Source organism: Leopardus geoffroyi, chromosome B4 (assembly GCF_018350155.1).
Source record: "Leopardus geoffroyi isolate Oge1 chromosome B4, O.geoffroyi_Oge1_pat1.0, whole genome shotgun sequence".
Lineage (NCBI taxonomy): Eukaryota > Metazoa > Chordata > Mammalia > Carnivora > Felidae > Leopardus > Leopardus geoffroyi.
This window is the reverse complement of record NC_059341.1, coordinates 14,401,778-14,417,575: the sequence shown is the minus strand read 5'-3', so window position 1 is coordinate 14,417,575 and position 15,798 is coordinate 14,401,778. Positions and strand designations below refer to the sequence as shown.

At 39.9% G+C, this 15,798-nt stretch overlaps 1 protein-coding gene across 1 annotated transcript in view; it reads left to right on the top strand.

Moving 5' to 3' along the window:
- The window catches only part of ITGA8 (integrin subunit alpha 8), a 189,061-nt gene that overhangs the window by 41,187 nt on the left and 132,076 nt on the right, over window positions 1-15,798 (top strand). Inside the window, exons 7-9 of the mRNA XM_045466953.1 lie at window positions 6,066-6,191; window positions 7,305-7,349; window positions 14,564-14,607. Of these exons, the coding sequence (XP_045322909.1) occupies window positions 6,066-6,191; window positions 7,305-7,349; window positions 14,564-14,607 (215 nt within the window). The remainder of the gene's footprint in view (window positions 1-6,065; window positions 6,192-7,304; window positions 7,350-14,563; window positions 14,608-15,798) is intronic.

The following is a 15,798-nucleotide window of genomic DNA, read 5'->3' as shown; positions in this document are numbered from 1 at the left end:
TAACAATTGTAAATATTTATGCATCCAACATAGAAGCACCCAAATACATGAAGCAGCCAATAACAAACATAAAGGAAGTAATTGATAGTAGTACAATAATAGTAGGAGACTTTAACATGCCACTTTGGACAGATCATCCAAACAGAAAATGAACAAAGAAACAGTGGCTTTGAATGATATATTCAGAACAGATAGATTCAAAACATTCCATCCTACAAGAGCATAATACATATTCTTTTCAAGTGCTCATGGAACGTTCTCCAGAATAGATCAACATTAGGCCACAAAACAAGTCTCAACAAATCAAAATGATCAAAGTCATAGCATGCATCTTTTCTGACCATAGTGCTATCAAACTAGAAATCAACAACAAGAAAAAACCTTGTGAAAGAGCTCAAATACATGGAGGTTAAACACCATGCTACCACACAATGACTGGAGCAGCTCAAGCAAGAAATCAAAGAGGAAATAAAAAAAATACATGAAGAAAAATGAAAATGAAAACCATGGTCCAAAATCTTTGGGATGCATCAATAGCTATTCTAAGAAGGAAGTTTATCTATCTCAAGAAGCAAGAAAAAAATCTCAAATAAACAACCTAACTTTGTATCCTTTTAAAGGAGCCAGAAAAAGAACAACAAACAAAACCAAAAACCAATAAAATGAAGGAAATAATAACAATTAGAGCAGAAATAAATGAAAGAGAAACTAAAAAAACAAACAAACAATAGAACATATCAATGAAACTAGGAGCTGGTTCTTTGAAAAGATCAACAAAATTGATAAACCTTTAGCCATACTCCTCAAAAAAAAAAAAAAAAAAGAATAAAATAGAGGACTCAAATAAACAAAATCAGAAATGAAGGTGGAGAAATAAACTGAACAACCTAGAAGAAATGGATGAATTCATAGAAACGAATAACCTACCAAACTGAATCAGGAAGAAATAGAAAATTTGAACAGACTGATAACCAGAAACAAAATTGAATCTGTAATAAAAAAAACCTCCCAACAAACAAAAGTCCAGAACCAGATGGCTTCACAGATGAATTCTAACAAATATTTAAAGAACAGTGAATACATAGTCTCAAACTATTCCACAAAATAGAAGAGGAAGGAAAGCTTCCAAATTCATTCTGTGAGGACAACAATACCCTGAAACCAAAAGCAGATAAAGACACTACAACAAAAAGAGAAAACAGGCCAATATCTCTGAAGAACATAGATGAAAAAGTCCTCATTAAAAATATTAACAAACTAGATCCAACAATACATTTAAAAAATTATTCACCACAATCAAGCGAGATTATCCTCAGTATGCAAGGGTGATTTAGTATTCACAAATCAATCAACATGATACATCACATTAATAAGAGAAAGGATAAAAACCATATGATAATTTCAATAGATGCAAAAAAAAAGCATTTGATAAAGTACAATGTCTATTCATGTGAAAACCCTATACCAAGTAGTTTTAGAGAGACTATACCTCAACATAATAAAGGCCACACATGAAAAATCCACAGGTAACATCATACTCAATGGTGAAAAACTGAATTTTTCCCCTAAGCTCAGGAACAAGACAAGGATGGCCACTCTCACCACTATTATTCAACATAGTGCTGGAAATCCTAGCTGCAGCAATCAGACAAGAAAAAGAAATAAAACCATCCAAATTGGTAAGAAAGAAGTAAAACGGTCATTCCTTGCAGATGACAAGATACTATATATAGAGAATCCTAAAGACTCCACCAAAACACTACTAGAACTGATAAGTGAATTCAGTAAGGTTGCAGGATACAAAATCAATTTACAGAAATTCATTCCATTTCTACACAATAATAATGAGGCAGCAGAAAGAGAAATTAAGAAAACAATCCCATTTACAATTACACCAGAAATAGTAAAATAACAAGGAATAAACTTAACCAAGGAGATGAAAGGCCTGTTCTCTGAACACTGTAAAACATTGATGAAATAAATTGAAGACAACACAAACAAATGGAAAGATGTTTCATGCTCATGGACTGAAAGAACAAATATTGTTAAAATGCCCATATTACCCAAAGCAATGTAAAGATTTAATGCAATCTCTATCAAAATACCAACAGCATTTTTTTTTCACAGAACTAGAACAAACAATTCTAAAATTGGTATGGAACCACAAAAGACCCTGATTAGCCAAAGCAATCTTGAAAAAGCAAAACAAAATCGGAGGTATCACAATTCCAGATTTCAAATTATACCACAAATCTGCAGTAATCAAAACAGTATGGTACTGGCACAAAAATAGACATATAGATCAATAGAACAGAATAGAGAGCCCAGAAATAAACCCATGATTATATGGACAGTTCATCTTTGACAAAGGAGGGAGGAATATCCAAAAGGGAAAAGACAGTTTCTTCAACAAATGGTGCTGAGAAAGCTGGACAGGTTACATGAATGAATGAATGCTGGAAAAATGAATGCATTTTTCTTCATGTATTTTTTAGTTCCTCCAGAATGAAGCTGGACATTATCTTACACCATACACAAAAATAACCTCAAAATGGATCCAGGACCTAAATGTGAGACCTGAAGCCATAAAAATCCTAGAAGAGAGCACTGACATCATTTCTCTGACATCAGCCATATCAACATTTTTCTAGATATGTTTCCTAGGCAAGGGAAATAAAAACAAAAATAAACTATTGGGACTACATCAAAATAAAAGGCTTCTGCACAGCAAAATAAACAATCAACAAAACTAAAAGACAACATACTGAATGGGAGAAGATATTTGCAAGTTATATGTGTAATAAAGTGTTAGTATCCAAAATGTATATATAAACTTCTACAACTCGATACCAAAAAACAAATAATCTAATTAAAAATGGGCAAAAGACCTGAATAGACATTTCTCCAAAGAAGACATCCAGATAGCCAACAGACACATGAAAAGATGCTCAGTGTCACTCATCATCAGGGAAATGCAAATTAAACCACAATAAGATATCACCTCACACCTGTCAAAATAGCTAAAATCAGAAACACAAGAACCAACAAGTATTGATCCTCAATCCTTTCTTTGGAGAAAAAGGAACCTTCGTGCCCTGTTGATGGGAATGCAAACTGGTGTAGCCACTGTGGAGGCTTCCTCTAAAAATTAAAAATAGAATTACCCTAATGACCCCATAATTTCACTACTGGATATTTACCAAAGAATACAAAAACACTAATCAAAAAGATGTATGCACCCCTGTGTTTATTACAGTGTTATTTACAAGAGCTGAATTCTGTAAGCAGCCCAGCTGTGTAACAATAGATGAAGGGATAAAGAAGTGGTATAAACACAACGAACTATTACTCACCATAAAAAAGAATGAAATCTTGTCATTTACAACTACATGGATAGATCTGTAGGGTATAATCATATTTCACTTAGGCTAAGCGAAATAAGTCAGACAAAGACAAATGCCATATCATGACACTTCTATATGGAATTTAAGAAACAAAACAAATGAACAAGTTAAAAAAAAAGACAAACTAGGGGCGCCTGGGTGGCGCAGTCGGTTAAGCGTCCGACTTCAGCCAGGTCACGATCTCGCGGTCCATGAGTTCGAGCCCTGCGTCGGGCTCTGGGCTGATGGCTCAGAGCCTGGAGCCTGTTTCCGATTCTGTGTCTCCCTCTCTCTCTGCCCCTCCCCCGTTCATGCTCTGTCTCTCTCTGTCCCAAAAATAAATAAACGTTAAAAAAAAAAAGACAAACTAAAACACAGACTCTTAACTATAGAGAGCAAACTGATGGTTACCGGTTGGGAGGTGGGAGGGGGAATGGGTGAAATAGGCGAAGGGGACTAAGAGTACACTTACTTTGACAAGTACTGTGCGATGTATAGAATTGTAGAATCACTGTATCATATACCTGAAACTATATGACACTATATGTTAACTACACTGTAGTGAAAATAAAAAAATACAAAAATATAAAACTACAGACACTTTTTAAAAAGCCAAGAAGAGATCCAGGATATGGGTTTATGATAAAATGGTATGTGAAATTACTGTTGAGCTTAATTCATACATGTACAACTATGAATATCAAATAATTAACATTTCAGTCTTAAAAATTATTTTGCAGATTGAAAAACAATATAATTTATGGAGTAGGTGGTTATGAAATAAAAAGTATGTGTTTAAAAGATGTGCTTCTAATTCACTCAGAGAATTCTTTTCTTTCCTTAAGTTAAAAAAAAAAATCTGATACAGATGATTTGCTGAAAAGTAGCCATACCAAGGAGATATAGAAGCATTGTCTGTAATAGGTAATGTAAAAATCTTTTTAGGCTTAAGGTTATAATGTTTTTAGAAGCAACTAAAGGAAAAAAGCAAAGGCAGTGTGTATGTAGGAGGAGGAAAGGGGGGATTTAGCCTTAACCCAGAGAAAATTGGCAAATTCTACAGACATTGTTCAGAAGTACATGTGTGAATATCGTTGTCTTAATATCAGAACAGTCATTTCAGGCAGAGTCATTGGGAAATATTTATGGCCAGATTTGATAGTTTTATTCCTTTTGGACTTCAAACAGAAAGACTATGAATTATCAGTGAAGTCCCAAAGAATCATTTGGCTTTAAAATTACTATTAAATGTAAGTTTCTTGAAAGCTTATCTCCAGTTTTCTCCCCAAAAGAATGAGATCACACTTTTCCCTTAGATATCCATCATAAATATGAGAATGCATGGAAATTGTGGAAAATGGCTGGCTATCTTTTGGATATTTGACCACCCCAAATACAATCATATTTCAAGACTTTTATTTTAAATTTTTTTTTCAACGTTTATTTATTTTTGGGACAGAGAGAGACAGAGCATGAACGGGGGAGGGGCAGAGAGAGAAGGAGACACAGAATCGGAAACAGGCTCCAGGCTCTGAGCCATCAGCTCAGAGCCCGACGCGGGGCTCGAACTCACGGACCGCGAGATCGTGACCTGGCTGAAGTCGGACGCTTAACCGACTGCGCCACCCAGGCGCCCCTCAAGACTTTTAATAGTGACTTTATTTGGGAGATATTAGCCGAAGTTCTTACCCTATCATTGTTGCCAGCCTTGGATTCCTTTTTTTTTTTTTTTTTTTTTTTTTTTGCTAAAATTCTGGATCTCGCAGGACCTCACTGCCTCCTGTTGTCATAATTTTATGCTCTCTGTATACATTTTACCATTAAAAAAAATGGCTCAAAAATTATGCAATTCCTTCCTTTTTTTTTTTTTTTTTTTACATTTTATTTATTTTGAGAGAGAGAGAGACAGAGCACAAGTGGAGGAGAGGCAGAGAGAGAGGGAGGCACAGAATCTGAAGCAGGCTCCAGGCTCTGAGTTGTCAGCACAGAGCCCGATGTGGGGCTCAGACTCACAAACCGTGAGATCATGACCTGAGCTGAAGTTGGACGCATAACCAACCGAGCCACCCAGGCACCCCTTTCCTTCCTTTAACATAAGTGATGGATTTCATAGTCTATTTATTAAGTATCTAGAGTTAATCTGTATTTTGTGAGACTACAAAAAGTCTTAATAGAATGCCAAAGGAGACCTTGTTTGTAATGCCAGGTACCGTAACAGCAAAACCACATGACCTTAGAGAATGCATTCATGCTCTTTGCGCCTCAGTTTCCCCACCCATATGAGGTTATATTTGGCTAGATGATCTCCAAGTTAGATGATGTTTCTTCTATCTGCAATGTTCCAGATTAAAATTTTAATCCATAAAATTTGCCTACAGGTATCTTTACTCAGATATTTTTATCATTTGGAGGTAGAGGGAGTATGTATTGTGAAGGCAGCAGGAAGACAGATAATATTATGTAGTGATCTTTGGTTCTTCTGTCAGAATGGAAGGCTCTACCCAGCCGTAACCAACTTTACCTGCAGTTCTAGTGGCAGGTGGGAAAATTCATCTTCAAAAACGCAAGCAATTCCATTATTGTTTTCAAGGGAGTATGTGTTTTTCAGATGTTCTGTGTCTGCTCAGAGAGGGCCTGCCTCTTGCATTCATTCAGCTAATGCATCAATTTGTTTGGACACAGGTCAGGTGATCACTGCCAGTATTGCAGATATCATTGCGAATTACTCGTTCAAGGATATCCTAAGGAAATTGGCTCGAGAGAAACAGACAGACGTGGCTCCAGCTTCCTATGATGACAGTTACCTTGGTGAGATTCATTATTTAGCACATTTGTTGTTTCTCAAAAGGCAAACTTACTAAATGTAGGTGCAAACTTTATTCCTCACTTATCTGCTGTTCTTTGGCAGCTTGTGCAAATTTTTTTTTCTTACTAGCTGAGAATGGACTTTCCTTTTATTCAGCCATGGCATAGAAGTCTTCTCTTTTGGTTCAGCCTATTTTATAGGCTCTGTAACAGACTTTCGCTTCAAATTCAGCAACCATTTTTTATTTTAAAAATTTCAATAAATTACTCTAGAAGGATATGACTTTCACACAATAAAACATTGGCCTCAGCCCCAAAGTCAATTTCTTATTTAATGGGGGAATTTCGATGGTTACTTTCTATGTTTTGATTTAGGCTGTAGTATCCAGTTATGCAATCAAACACTAACTGTAAAAGTGTCTTGCACATAAAATATTTTGCCAGTTGTAGAGACTATGAATTAGTGGGGCTGCCCAGTGTTAGAGGGGCAACATGTTGGCCGTCCTTTCCAGCTTTTAGAGCAACAACAAAAGACCTTCCAGTTGCTAGAATGTTGTCAAAACGTATTATGCGGAAACCATACAATGTCAATGTGCCGCGGTTGTTTCCCACCTTTAGTATCCTATAGGCATTTTGATTGCTTGATAAATGAAGCAAAATGCAGTTATGTTTTTCACCTCACCTCACTTTAGAGCTAAGTGACATTTGTGGAAAACCATCACTAAAGAAATTAGGAAATATACCTTCTTGGCGATCAGAAATAGCAAATGTTGAGCACAAAAGATACTTTCTGAGTATCATGTCTGATCCCGATGAATCAGCAACCTTCAGGTACAATGGCCACCATTTACTCTTTAAGGGGGATGATGAAGTATTCCTCACAATCTGATTGTGTTGCCATGTTCAGAAGAAGCGGATCGATTATGCTTCCAGGATTTAGTACGGAAGCGTTCGTTTCACTGTTTTTTCCCATTACAGAACCCTAAACTTTTATGTGACGATATTTGTTGAAATTTCTGACCAAAGCAGTACTATGGCAGTTCTTTCATTTTTCTAGATAAAGCTCATTTGTAAAGCCTTCAAACATGTGACTAGTTTTCCTTTTCTTTAACCCAGGATATTCAGTTGCTGCTGGGGAATTCACTGGAGACTCTGAGCAAGGTGAGACGGGGAGGGGCGCCTGGGTGGTTCAGTCGGTTAAGCGTCCGACTTCAGCTCAGGTCACGATCTCGCGGTCCGTGAGTTCGAGCCCCGTGTCGGGCTCTGGGCTGACGGCTAGGAGCCTGGAGCCTGCTTCCGATTCTGTGTCTCCCTCTCTCTCTGACCCTCCCCCGTTCATGCTCTGTCTCTCTCTGTCTCAAAAATAAATAAACGTTAAAAAAAAAATTAAATTAAATTAAAGCATGGGGAAAGGTAAAAGGACCTGAAAAGCCCTGTTATAAATGTGATTTTCTTTGCTACACAAATGTATAATAATGGAATCCCAGAATGTGTATGATAATATTATGTAGAAAAACAAACCAAATACACTTCAGCACAGCATTTTAAGTCTTAAATAACTTCATAATACTGAATGTCAATCGTTATAAAATCGAGTTAAGCAATAAAAAACAAGTCCAATAATCCCATATTATGCATGAGAAAAATACAGGTGATTAAATGGCCCACAGAGGGGCGCCTGGGTGGTTCGGTCAGTTAAGTGTCCAACTCTTTGATTTTGGCTCAGGTCATGATCTCGCAGTTTGTGGGTCTGAGCCCCACATTGGGCTCTGGGCTGACAGTGGGGAGTCTGCTTGGTATTGTCTCCCTCTCTCTCTGCCCCTCCCCCATTTGCTCTCTATAGCTCTCTCAAAATAAATTAAAAAAAAAAAAAAACTTAAAAAAATGGCCTACACAAAAGCCATGCTATTAGTGACAGATCAAATGTGAAAAGTCAAGATCCCCCATCTTTAATTTCTGGACATTCACATTGGACGTGTCCCTACTAAACTCCCTCCCGGGCTCCAACCCAACACCTCTACATTATTTCCTTTTCCCCTTTGGACATGCTCAAGCTCAAAATAACAGAATGAATTAACTCCTGTTCTCATATATGCCCCTCACCTCTGTCCTCTATACCTTATAATGGCTGCCATCTCTGGTTTCCGTCCCCTGAATCTGTAGCTACTCTAATTTCGACAGGTCAAATGCTACTTTTTTTTTTTTTTAGTACAATTTCAAATGTCATCTCCTTCTTTCACTTCCTTCTGTAAACTCCTGTATGATCTCATTTTTCTCCCTCCTAAGGAATTTGCCATTCATTCATTCTTCCAGTTTTTCTTGAGCACCTGCTCTGTGCCAGGCTATGTGTTAAATGTTGAACACACAGAGGCGAACAGATGGTCCTCAATCTCAGAGTTTATAGTCCCAGTGGGGCTGACAGGCATTAAACGGCGAGCACAAAATACCTGATAAACAATTATAGTAAGTGGGAGGATAAAGTTCTAAACATAAAACTAATGTAAGCCCCATGACCTCATCACCTCCCAGGGGCCCTGTCTCCTAAGACTATCACATTAAGGGTTAGGTTTCAACATACGAATTTTGGGGGTACACAAACATTCAGTCCCTGGCAATACCTATCATATACAAGACTGGTAATATTTATTGAATGAATGAATCATCAATCAATCAGTATTTCCATCTTGTTTCATATGAACCTTAACTGCTTTTCACTAGTGTGTTTTAATGAATTCACAAAGAATTAAGAGTAAATGAAATGTGGGCCATCCCTGGAAATCATCAGAGCTTATTGTATTGTATTGTATTGTATTGTATTGTATTGTATTGTATTATATTGTAGAGAGAGAACGAGCAGGGAGGAAGGGCAGAGGGAGAGAGAGAGAGAGAGAGAAAGAGAATCCTAAGCAGGCTCCAAGCTCAGCATGGAGCCCGATGTAGGGCTTGATCCCATGACCCTGGGATCTTGACCTGAGCTGAAATCAAGAGTCAGACGCTCAACCAACTGAGCCACCCAGGCGCCCCAGAGCTCTTTTAACTGTTTAATCTCAAAAAGATTTACAAAGCAGAAATTCACAGAGAATAAAACATTCTTTATGCCGTGAGGTAGGGATTGAACACAGAGGTTTTGTGTTTTTTTTTTTCTTTAAAAGAATACTTTTCTTTTAAATACAAGATAGTTCTTTTTTTTTTTTAATTTTTTTAAATCTTTATTCAGTTTTGAGAGACAGAGCACAAGTGGAGGAAGGGCGGAGAGAGAGAGAGACACAGGATCCGAAGGAGGCTCCAGGCTCTGAGCTGTCAGCACAGAGCCCGACATGGCGTTCAGACTCATGAGCCATGAGATGATGACCTGAGCCAAAGTTGGATGCTGAACCAACTGAGTCACCCAGGCACCCCTAAATACAAGCTAATTCTTAAAGGCTCTCTCTTTCCATACATTTTTTTCTTCAAGATTTTAAAAGACAGTCTGTTGTGGTAGTTAAAGCATAGACTTTGGAGCTAAACCACTTGGGTTTCAACCCTGACTTTGCCATCTACCAGGTCTGTGACCTAGTTACCTAACATCTCAGTGCCTCCATTTCTTTATTTCTAAAATAGAGATAGTGGTGATGGTAATGATGATGATGTTGGTGATGATGATGATGGTAATAATGCTGAGGAGGAGGATGATGGTGTTGATGATGATAACAATGAAGATGATAGTATCATCTATATCATAGGATTCTTAGGATTAAGTGAGCTAATCCTACATTCATAAAACAGTATAATACTGATACATAACAAATGCTATTTAAATATTAGCTATAATGAGAAAGAATTCTTGGGTTAGAGTCCATCAGAGATAAAATTAAATTCCTAGTACCTTAGAAAAGTCAAATCTTATAATCACTCAGTGATTTAGCAAAGGAAATTGTAAAATATGCCAAATGATTTTAAATATGGCATTAAACTCCTGTTGGAAGGTTCCCCAGGAGAAAATTCAGTCCTGACCCAAGGAAATTATTAGGGGTGCTTGACAGCACATCACAGGGAAGCATGGTAGAAAATCATAGTGGTTTTCCATTAGATCAGAGAAATATCTAGAAGATGGATCCAAGTTTTAAATGATATGTAAAGTAAAGGCACTATCAGGGAGTGATCCATTCGTCAGAATGGATCCATTCATCAGACCACACCAAGTCCAAGACTGCCCATGTTCACTACTTACTTAAACAGACTGGAAAGAGTTGAAGCTCTTTGAAACCTAGTGAGTGACCTGACGTACTATAGATTAGAAGCCCTTGACGTGGGATCCTTGTATTCTGGGTGGTATAGGGATGGATGGACTTCACAGGGTTTGAACCCCTAGAAATTATATGCAAGGTTTTATATATATATAGATGAATTTTTCCAATGAGAAGATCCATAACTTTCATCTATTTCCCAAGTGCGTTCATGACTCAAAAAAGGTTAAGATCTTTGGTTCTTGTTTTAGAGTCCAACGTGGTGAGCTAAAACCAAAAAAGTGATATGGCCCTAACCAATCCTAGGAAAGTCATTTGGTGTGGTAGAAAAAACGTTGATGTGGCTCTCAGTTCTTGAGTCTTACTGTTCACCAACTATGTACCGTGACTGAACCTTTCTAAGCCTTATTTTCTCCACACGTCCATAGGGGTATGAATGCCTATTTTTTAGAGGTTAAATTATGGAAATATTATAAAGCTTGTGGCACATTGTCTTAGTGGGTGGAAAACATTCGATAAACACTAGCTTCCTTTTTGCTTCTTGCTGGTGGGGTTGATGCCCAGGTCATGTATTTCAAGGCCAGGGATATTAAGAGATCTTTGAAGGTTTTCCTATGAGTTATTGAAATGGATCTGAGAAAAGTCACTTATTTTCTCTCCCAACTGATTTTTTGTAGTTGAGTGATAGTTCTAACTTGTCTTAAAACTCCAAACCATTCTATTTATTTATTTATTTATTTATTCATTTATTTTTAGCGTTTATTTATTATTGAGAGACAGAGAGAAAGAGAGAGAGCATGAGCAGGGGAGGGGCAGAGAGAGAGGGAGACACAGAATCCGAAGCAGGCTCCAGGCTCTGATCTGTCAGCACAGAGCCTGATGCAGGGCTCGAACTCACAACCTGTGAGATCATGACCTGAGCCGAAGTCGGATGCTTAACCAACCAAGCCACCCAGGCGCCCCCAACATGACTTTAATAACTTCTAAGTGCTGTGACTACGTGGGGTGGCAGACTCCAACGTTACTGAGTGTGATGGTTGATTTCTTTTAAATGAAATTCTGAAGGTTTGCGGAAGGCTTAGTAGTGGTTGTCATGCATCTCAAACGGGATGGTCCCTTCAGACTCCTCTGGTTGACAGGCCTGATCCTGGAATCAGTCAACTCCATTATATTTGATGGTGGTTTGTTGTTAGATGCTAATTTAATTCACGCCAAATAAATATTGTTGAAAACTGAGCAGTGTGTGACCGGTTCTGATAGCTTTCCTGGAAATCTGTCCAGATAGCTTAGTTATTCTGAACCCAGTTTTATTCTTCAAGGACATGCTTCACCTTCCCTCCCATTGCTATGGTTGACCAGTCCATGCCCCTGGGTAAAAGTTAACCTCTCCACTTTGCACCACACCCCATTGCCTCTCGTGACTCAGAGAAGGGACTCCAACCATTCCCACATGATGATTTTCTTTGGATCATTCCCACCACTGTACAAACATACTTCTCTGACCTTAAGAAGTAAATTTGTTACTCCACTCCCTCCTCCAGCAAGCACCTATTGACTCTGCTTCAAAAGAGCTGTCACTCTTCTCTGCTGTATCTCTGTCTGCTGTATCTACTGCCTTCTTGTCTTCAACTCACCACTCAGCTGAAATGGCTCCTGTCAAGCAAACCAGTGGCCTCTGTGTACCTCCTCTTCCTTGATTATCATGAGCATTGAAAGAATTCATTATTCCCTCCTCATTTCTTCCCTTGGCTTCCCAGACACTTGTAGCTCCCTCTTCCCTCTCCCTCCCCCCTTCCCTCTCTGTTGTTGATTCCCCTTTAATTTCTCTCATATCATTGAGGTGTCCCAGGGTTAAACACTTGGATTCTTTCTTTCCTCTTTGAGTTCTTGGTAACCTCATCCAGTCTCATTGTTTTTCCAGCTTCTACTGAGTTCCAGGTTCCAGGTATTTCTCCAGATGACGCTGAATTCCAGGTTCAGGGATATGTGTTCTAACATCTGGAACCTCAATTCAGTACTCAACATCTCTGTTTGAGTAGTTCTCTCAAACTTAATGTGCTCATGAGCTAACTTCTGACCTTCTCCCCAGAACACGGTCTAGCATCCTCTCAGTTGCTTGAGCCACATACCTTGGAAGTCAGCCTTGTACTGTGCTCTTTCTCTCACACCCCATCCATACCCAATTTATGAGTAAACCTGCTAACGAAACTCTCAAAATATGACCAGAATCTGACCATTTCTCACCTCCTGCACAGCTTGTACTCAGATTCAAGTCCCCCAACTTTATTGCAGTAGCCTCCTACCGGGTCTCTCTCTCTCTCCCCCCTTGCCCTCCTGTAGTCTGCTCTTTATAAATTCAGCAACCAAAGTGGTCCTTTAGACACAGAAGTCAGATCACGTAACTGCTTTGATCTAGTGATTTTTCAACTCCTTCAGTCTGAAATCCAAGACTTTACAATGACCTAAAAGTCTCCATTCATAAGATTTTGACCTCATTTCCTACCCCTTTCCTCCTCACTCCCTCCCCTCCAGCCACCCTGGTCTCTTTACTATTCTTTGAATACTCCAGACACACTTCTACCTCAGGACCTTTGCAGTTGCCATACCTTCTGACTAGAACATACTTTTCCAATACCTCCATAATATTTACATCTCCACTTTCTTCATTTTTGGCTCCAATGTCTTTTTCTTGCCAAGTCCTCTCCTGCCAGTTGTGCCCTAATAAGGCCTAAGTCCTTTCTCATCCCACCGCCATTTCCCCCTGTACCATTTTACTGTTTGGTTTTTCTCCACTCACCATACTCACCCCCTTCAAATATGCCATTTCATCAACTCTGTTTTTTAAATTTTTTTTTAACGTTTTATTTTTATTTTTGAGACAGAGAGAGACAGAGCATGAACGGGGGAGGGTCAGAGAGAGGGAGACACAGAATCTGAAACAGGCTCCAGGCTCCGAGCTGTCAGCACAGAGCCCGACGCGGGGCTCGAACTCATGGACCGCGAGATCATGACCTGAGCCGAAGTCGGATGCTTAACCGACCGAGCCACCCAGGCGCCCCTCAACTCTGTTTTTTAAATTGACTGTCTCTTCCAACCAGAGCATGAGCTCCGTGAGAGCAGGGCATTTTTGTCCAATGTGCTCACTATTTTTTACTCCATTTGCCTATAAATGTTTGTTGATTGAATGAGTGGATTGGCGGCTGAAAAGTCCAACATCTATCCCCAAACGAACCTTCTTTGATTGTTCACGCTAACAGCATGAGCACCCAACTCTGCCAGAGCACAGCACATCCGATGTAGTTGAGGCCAGAACTCGCGCCAGACCTTCCACGGCAGGTGAGGGGAAGGGGAATTTAAATAGAAGGGGATTCTCTTCCAGACCCTTCCTATTTAAATTAAACTAAAAGGTTAACCCCAATGAGTCAAAGGATAGTTTAGATTTGTAGAAACAAGAGCCGAAAGATCTTTGATAACCAGCCAGTCCCAACTCCCACACGACTGCAGGTGACTGGAAAAAGTGGGGGTAAGTGATTCATCCCAGGTATATGGCAGACCCAAGAATAGAACCACTGTCTTCTGAATCGAGAGACGGATCACTGTGCCCTGAATTATATGCACTTTTTTCCCCACAGTTGCCTCTTGTGTTGGTGTTACCGACGCTTCCTTTCTGGGGGACCCTAAGCTGCCAGGTCACCCCCTAATTCTGCTGCCAACAAACCACTTGCAAGGGTGCCAGACTCGTATCATTTATGATGGCTTTTCTTTAGGTAACCGAACTTGTTTTGCCATGTGAGGGTGACAGAAGCTGTACTTTTCACACTAGTACAAAAGATGTCACCACAGTGAAAGCCGGAGAAATCGGACTCAGAGGTTTAACTTACGAATCGCATGCAGAGCTGAGAAGTCAGGCTTCTGCTACGCAGGCAGAAACACATTGGAGACCGGTGGTGAAGGCTAGGAAATCTCACAGGACGACTTGTGTTCTGTTTTCCGTGGCCTGTAACAGAAGCAAAATGCAAACCCGTGACCTCACACTTCTAGCTCCTCAAGTGATCGTTACTCACGTAAAAAGCACTCTCTTTAACTCATTTGTTGGGTGGCTTAAAAATATGTGTAATTCCCCTTCTAAATGAATATTTTTATCCCCAGAGCTGGTTGCTGGAGTTCCAAGAGGAGCACAGAATTTTGGATATGTGAGTACCAAGAATGCATCGTACAATATTTTCTTCTACATGCAAAGAAATGTTCCCTTTCATTCGGCTTTTTTTATGTTTATTTATTTTTGAGACAGAGGCAGACAGACCATGAGCAGAGGAAAGTAGAGAGAGAGAGGGAGACACAGAATCCGAAGCAGGCTCCAGGCTCCGAGCTATCAGCACAGAGCCTGACGCGGGGCTCGAACTCACGAGCTGTGAGATCATGACCTGAGCTGAAGTCAGACACCCAACCGACTGAGCCACCCAGGCGCCCCTCTTCCATGCAGCTTTTAGGTGGCTTCCCATGTCTTTTCATCGTGAGCCCCTACAGATCCATGCTTGCTTGCTTGCTTACTAAAAAGGAAGAAAAACAAGTGAGGCTAGATTTTTCTTTTCCTGATCTAGGTACAGGATGTACTACATAGTTTGTGGGACCCAGTGCAAAATGATAATGCAGGGCCCTTTGTTCAAATTATTAAGAATTTCAGGAGAGCACCAGCTGGGCGTTAAACCAAGGGTGGGGCCCATGGGAACATGGGGACCGGAGCACAGGTCCCCACCCACGAAGCCAGCATGATCCTTGTGCATAATCTAGGACAAACTGCAGAAGACACTGTCGCTGACAGGCTGAGCATTTTCATACGGCTCATACGACAGAAGTAAGAAAATCGATCGCGATTGCACTAGTGTGTTAGTTTCCCAAGACTGACACAACAGAAGACCACAAACTGGGTGGCTTGCAACAACATGGATTTATTTTCTCACAGGTCACGAGACCAGAGTCTGGAATCAAAGCGTCAGGCAGGGTCACGCTTCCTGCATCCAGCAGCTCTTTCTTACCTATTCTGGCTTGAGGTGGCCACTACCTGGTTTTGGTGTATGTCAGCACGATTTCAGTCTCTGCCCCTGGCCTCGTACGGCCATCCTCCAGCCGTGTCTGTGTGTCCTCCCCTTTTCTCAAGAGGACATCAGTCACTGGACATAGGGCCCACCCGGAATCTGGGATGACTTCATCTCAATTTCCTGAACCTGTTTCACCTACAAAGACCCTATTTCCAAATAAAGGTCACCTTATGAAACTCTGGGTGTTGTGAATTTTGGAGGGACACTATTCAAACCCATTATAGCTAGTTACCACAAAAGTAGGAAAAGAAAATCAAGACACCTTGTGACCAGAAAAGGTTATAT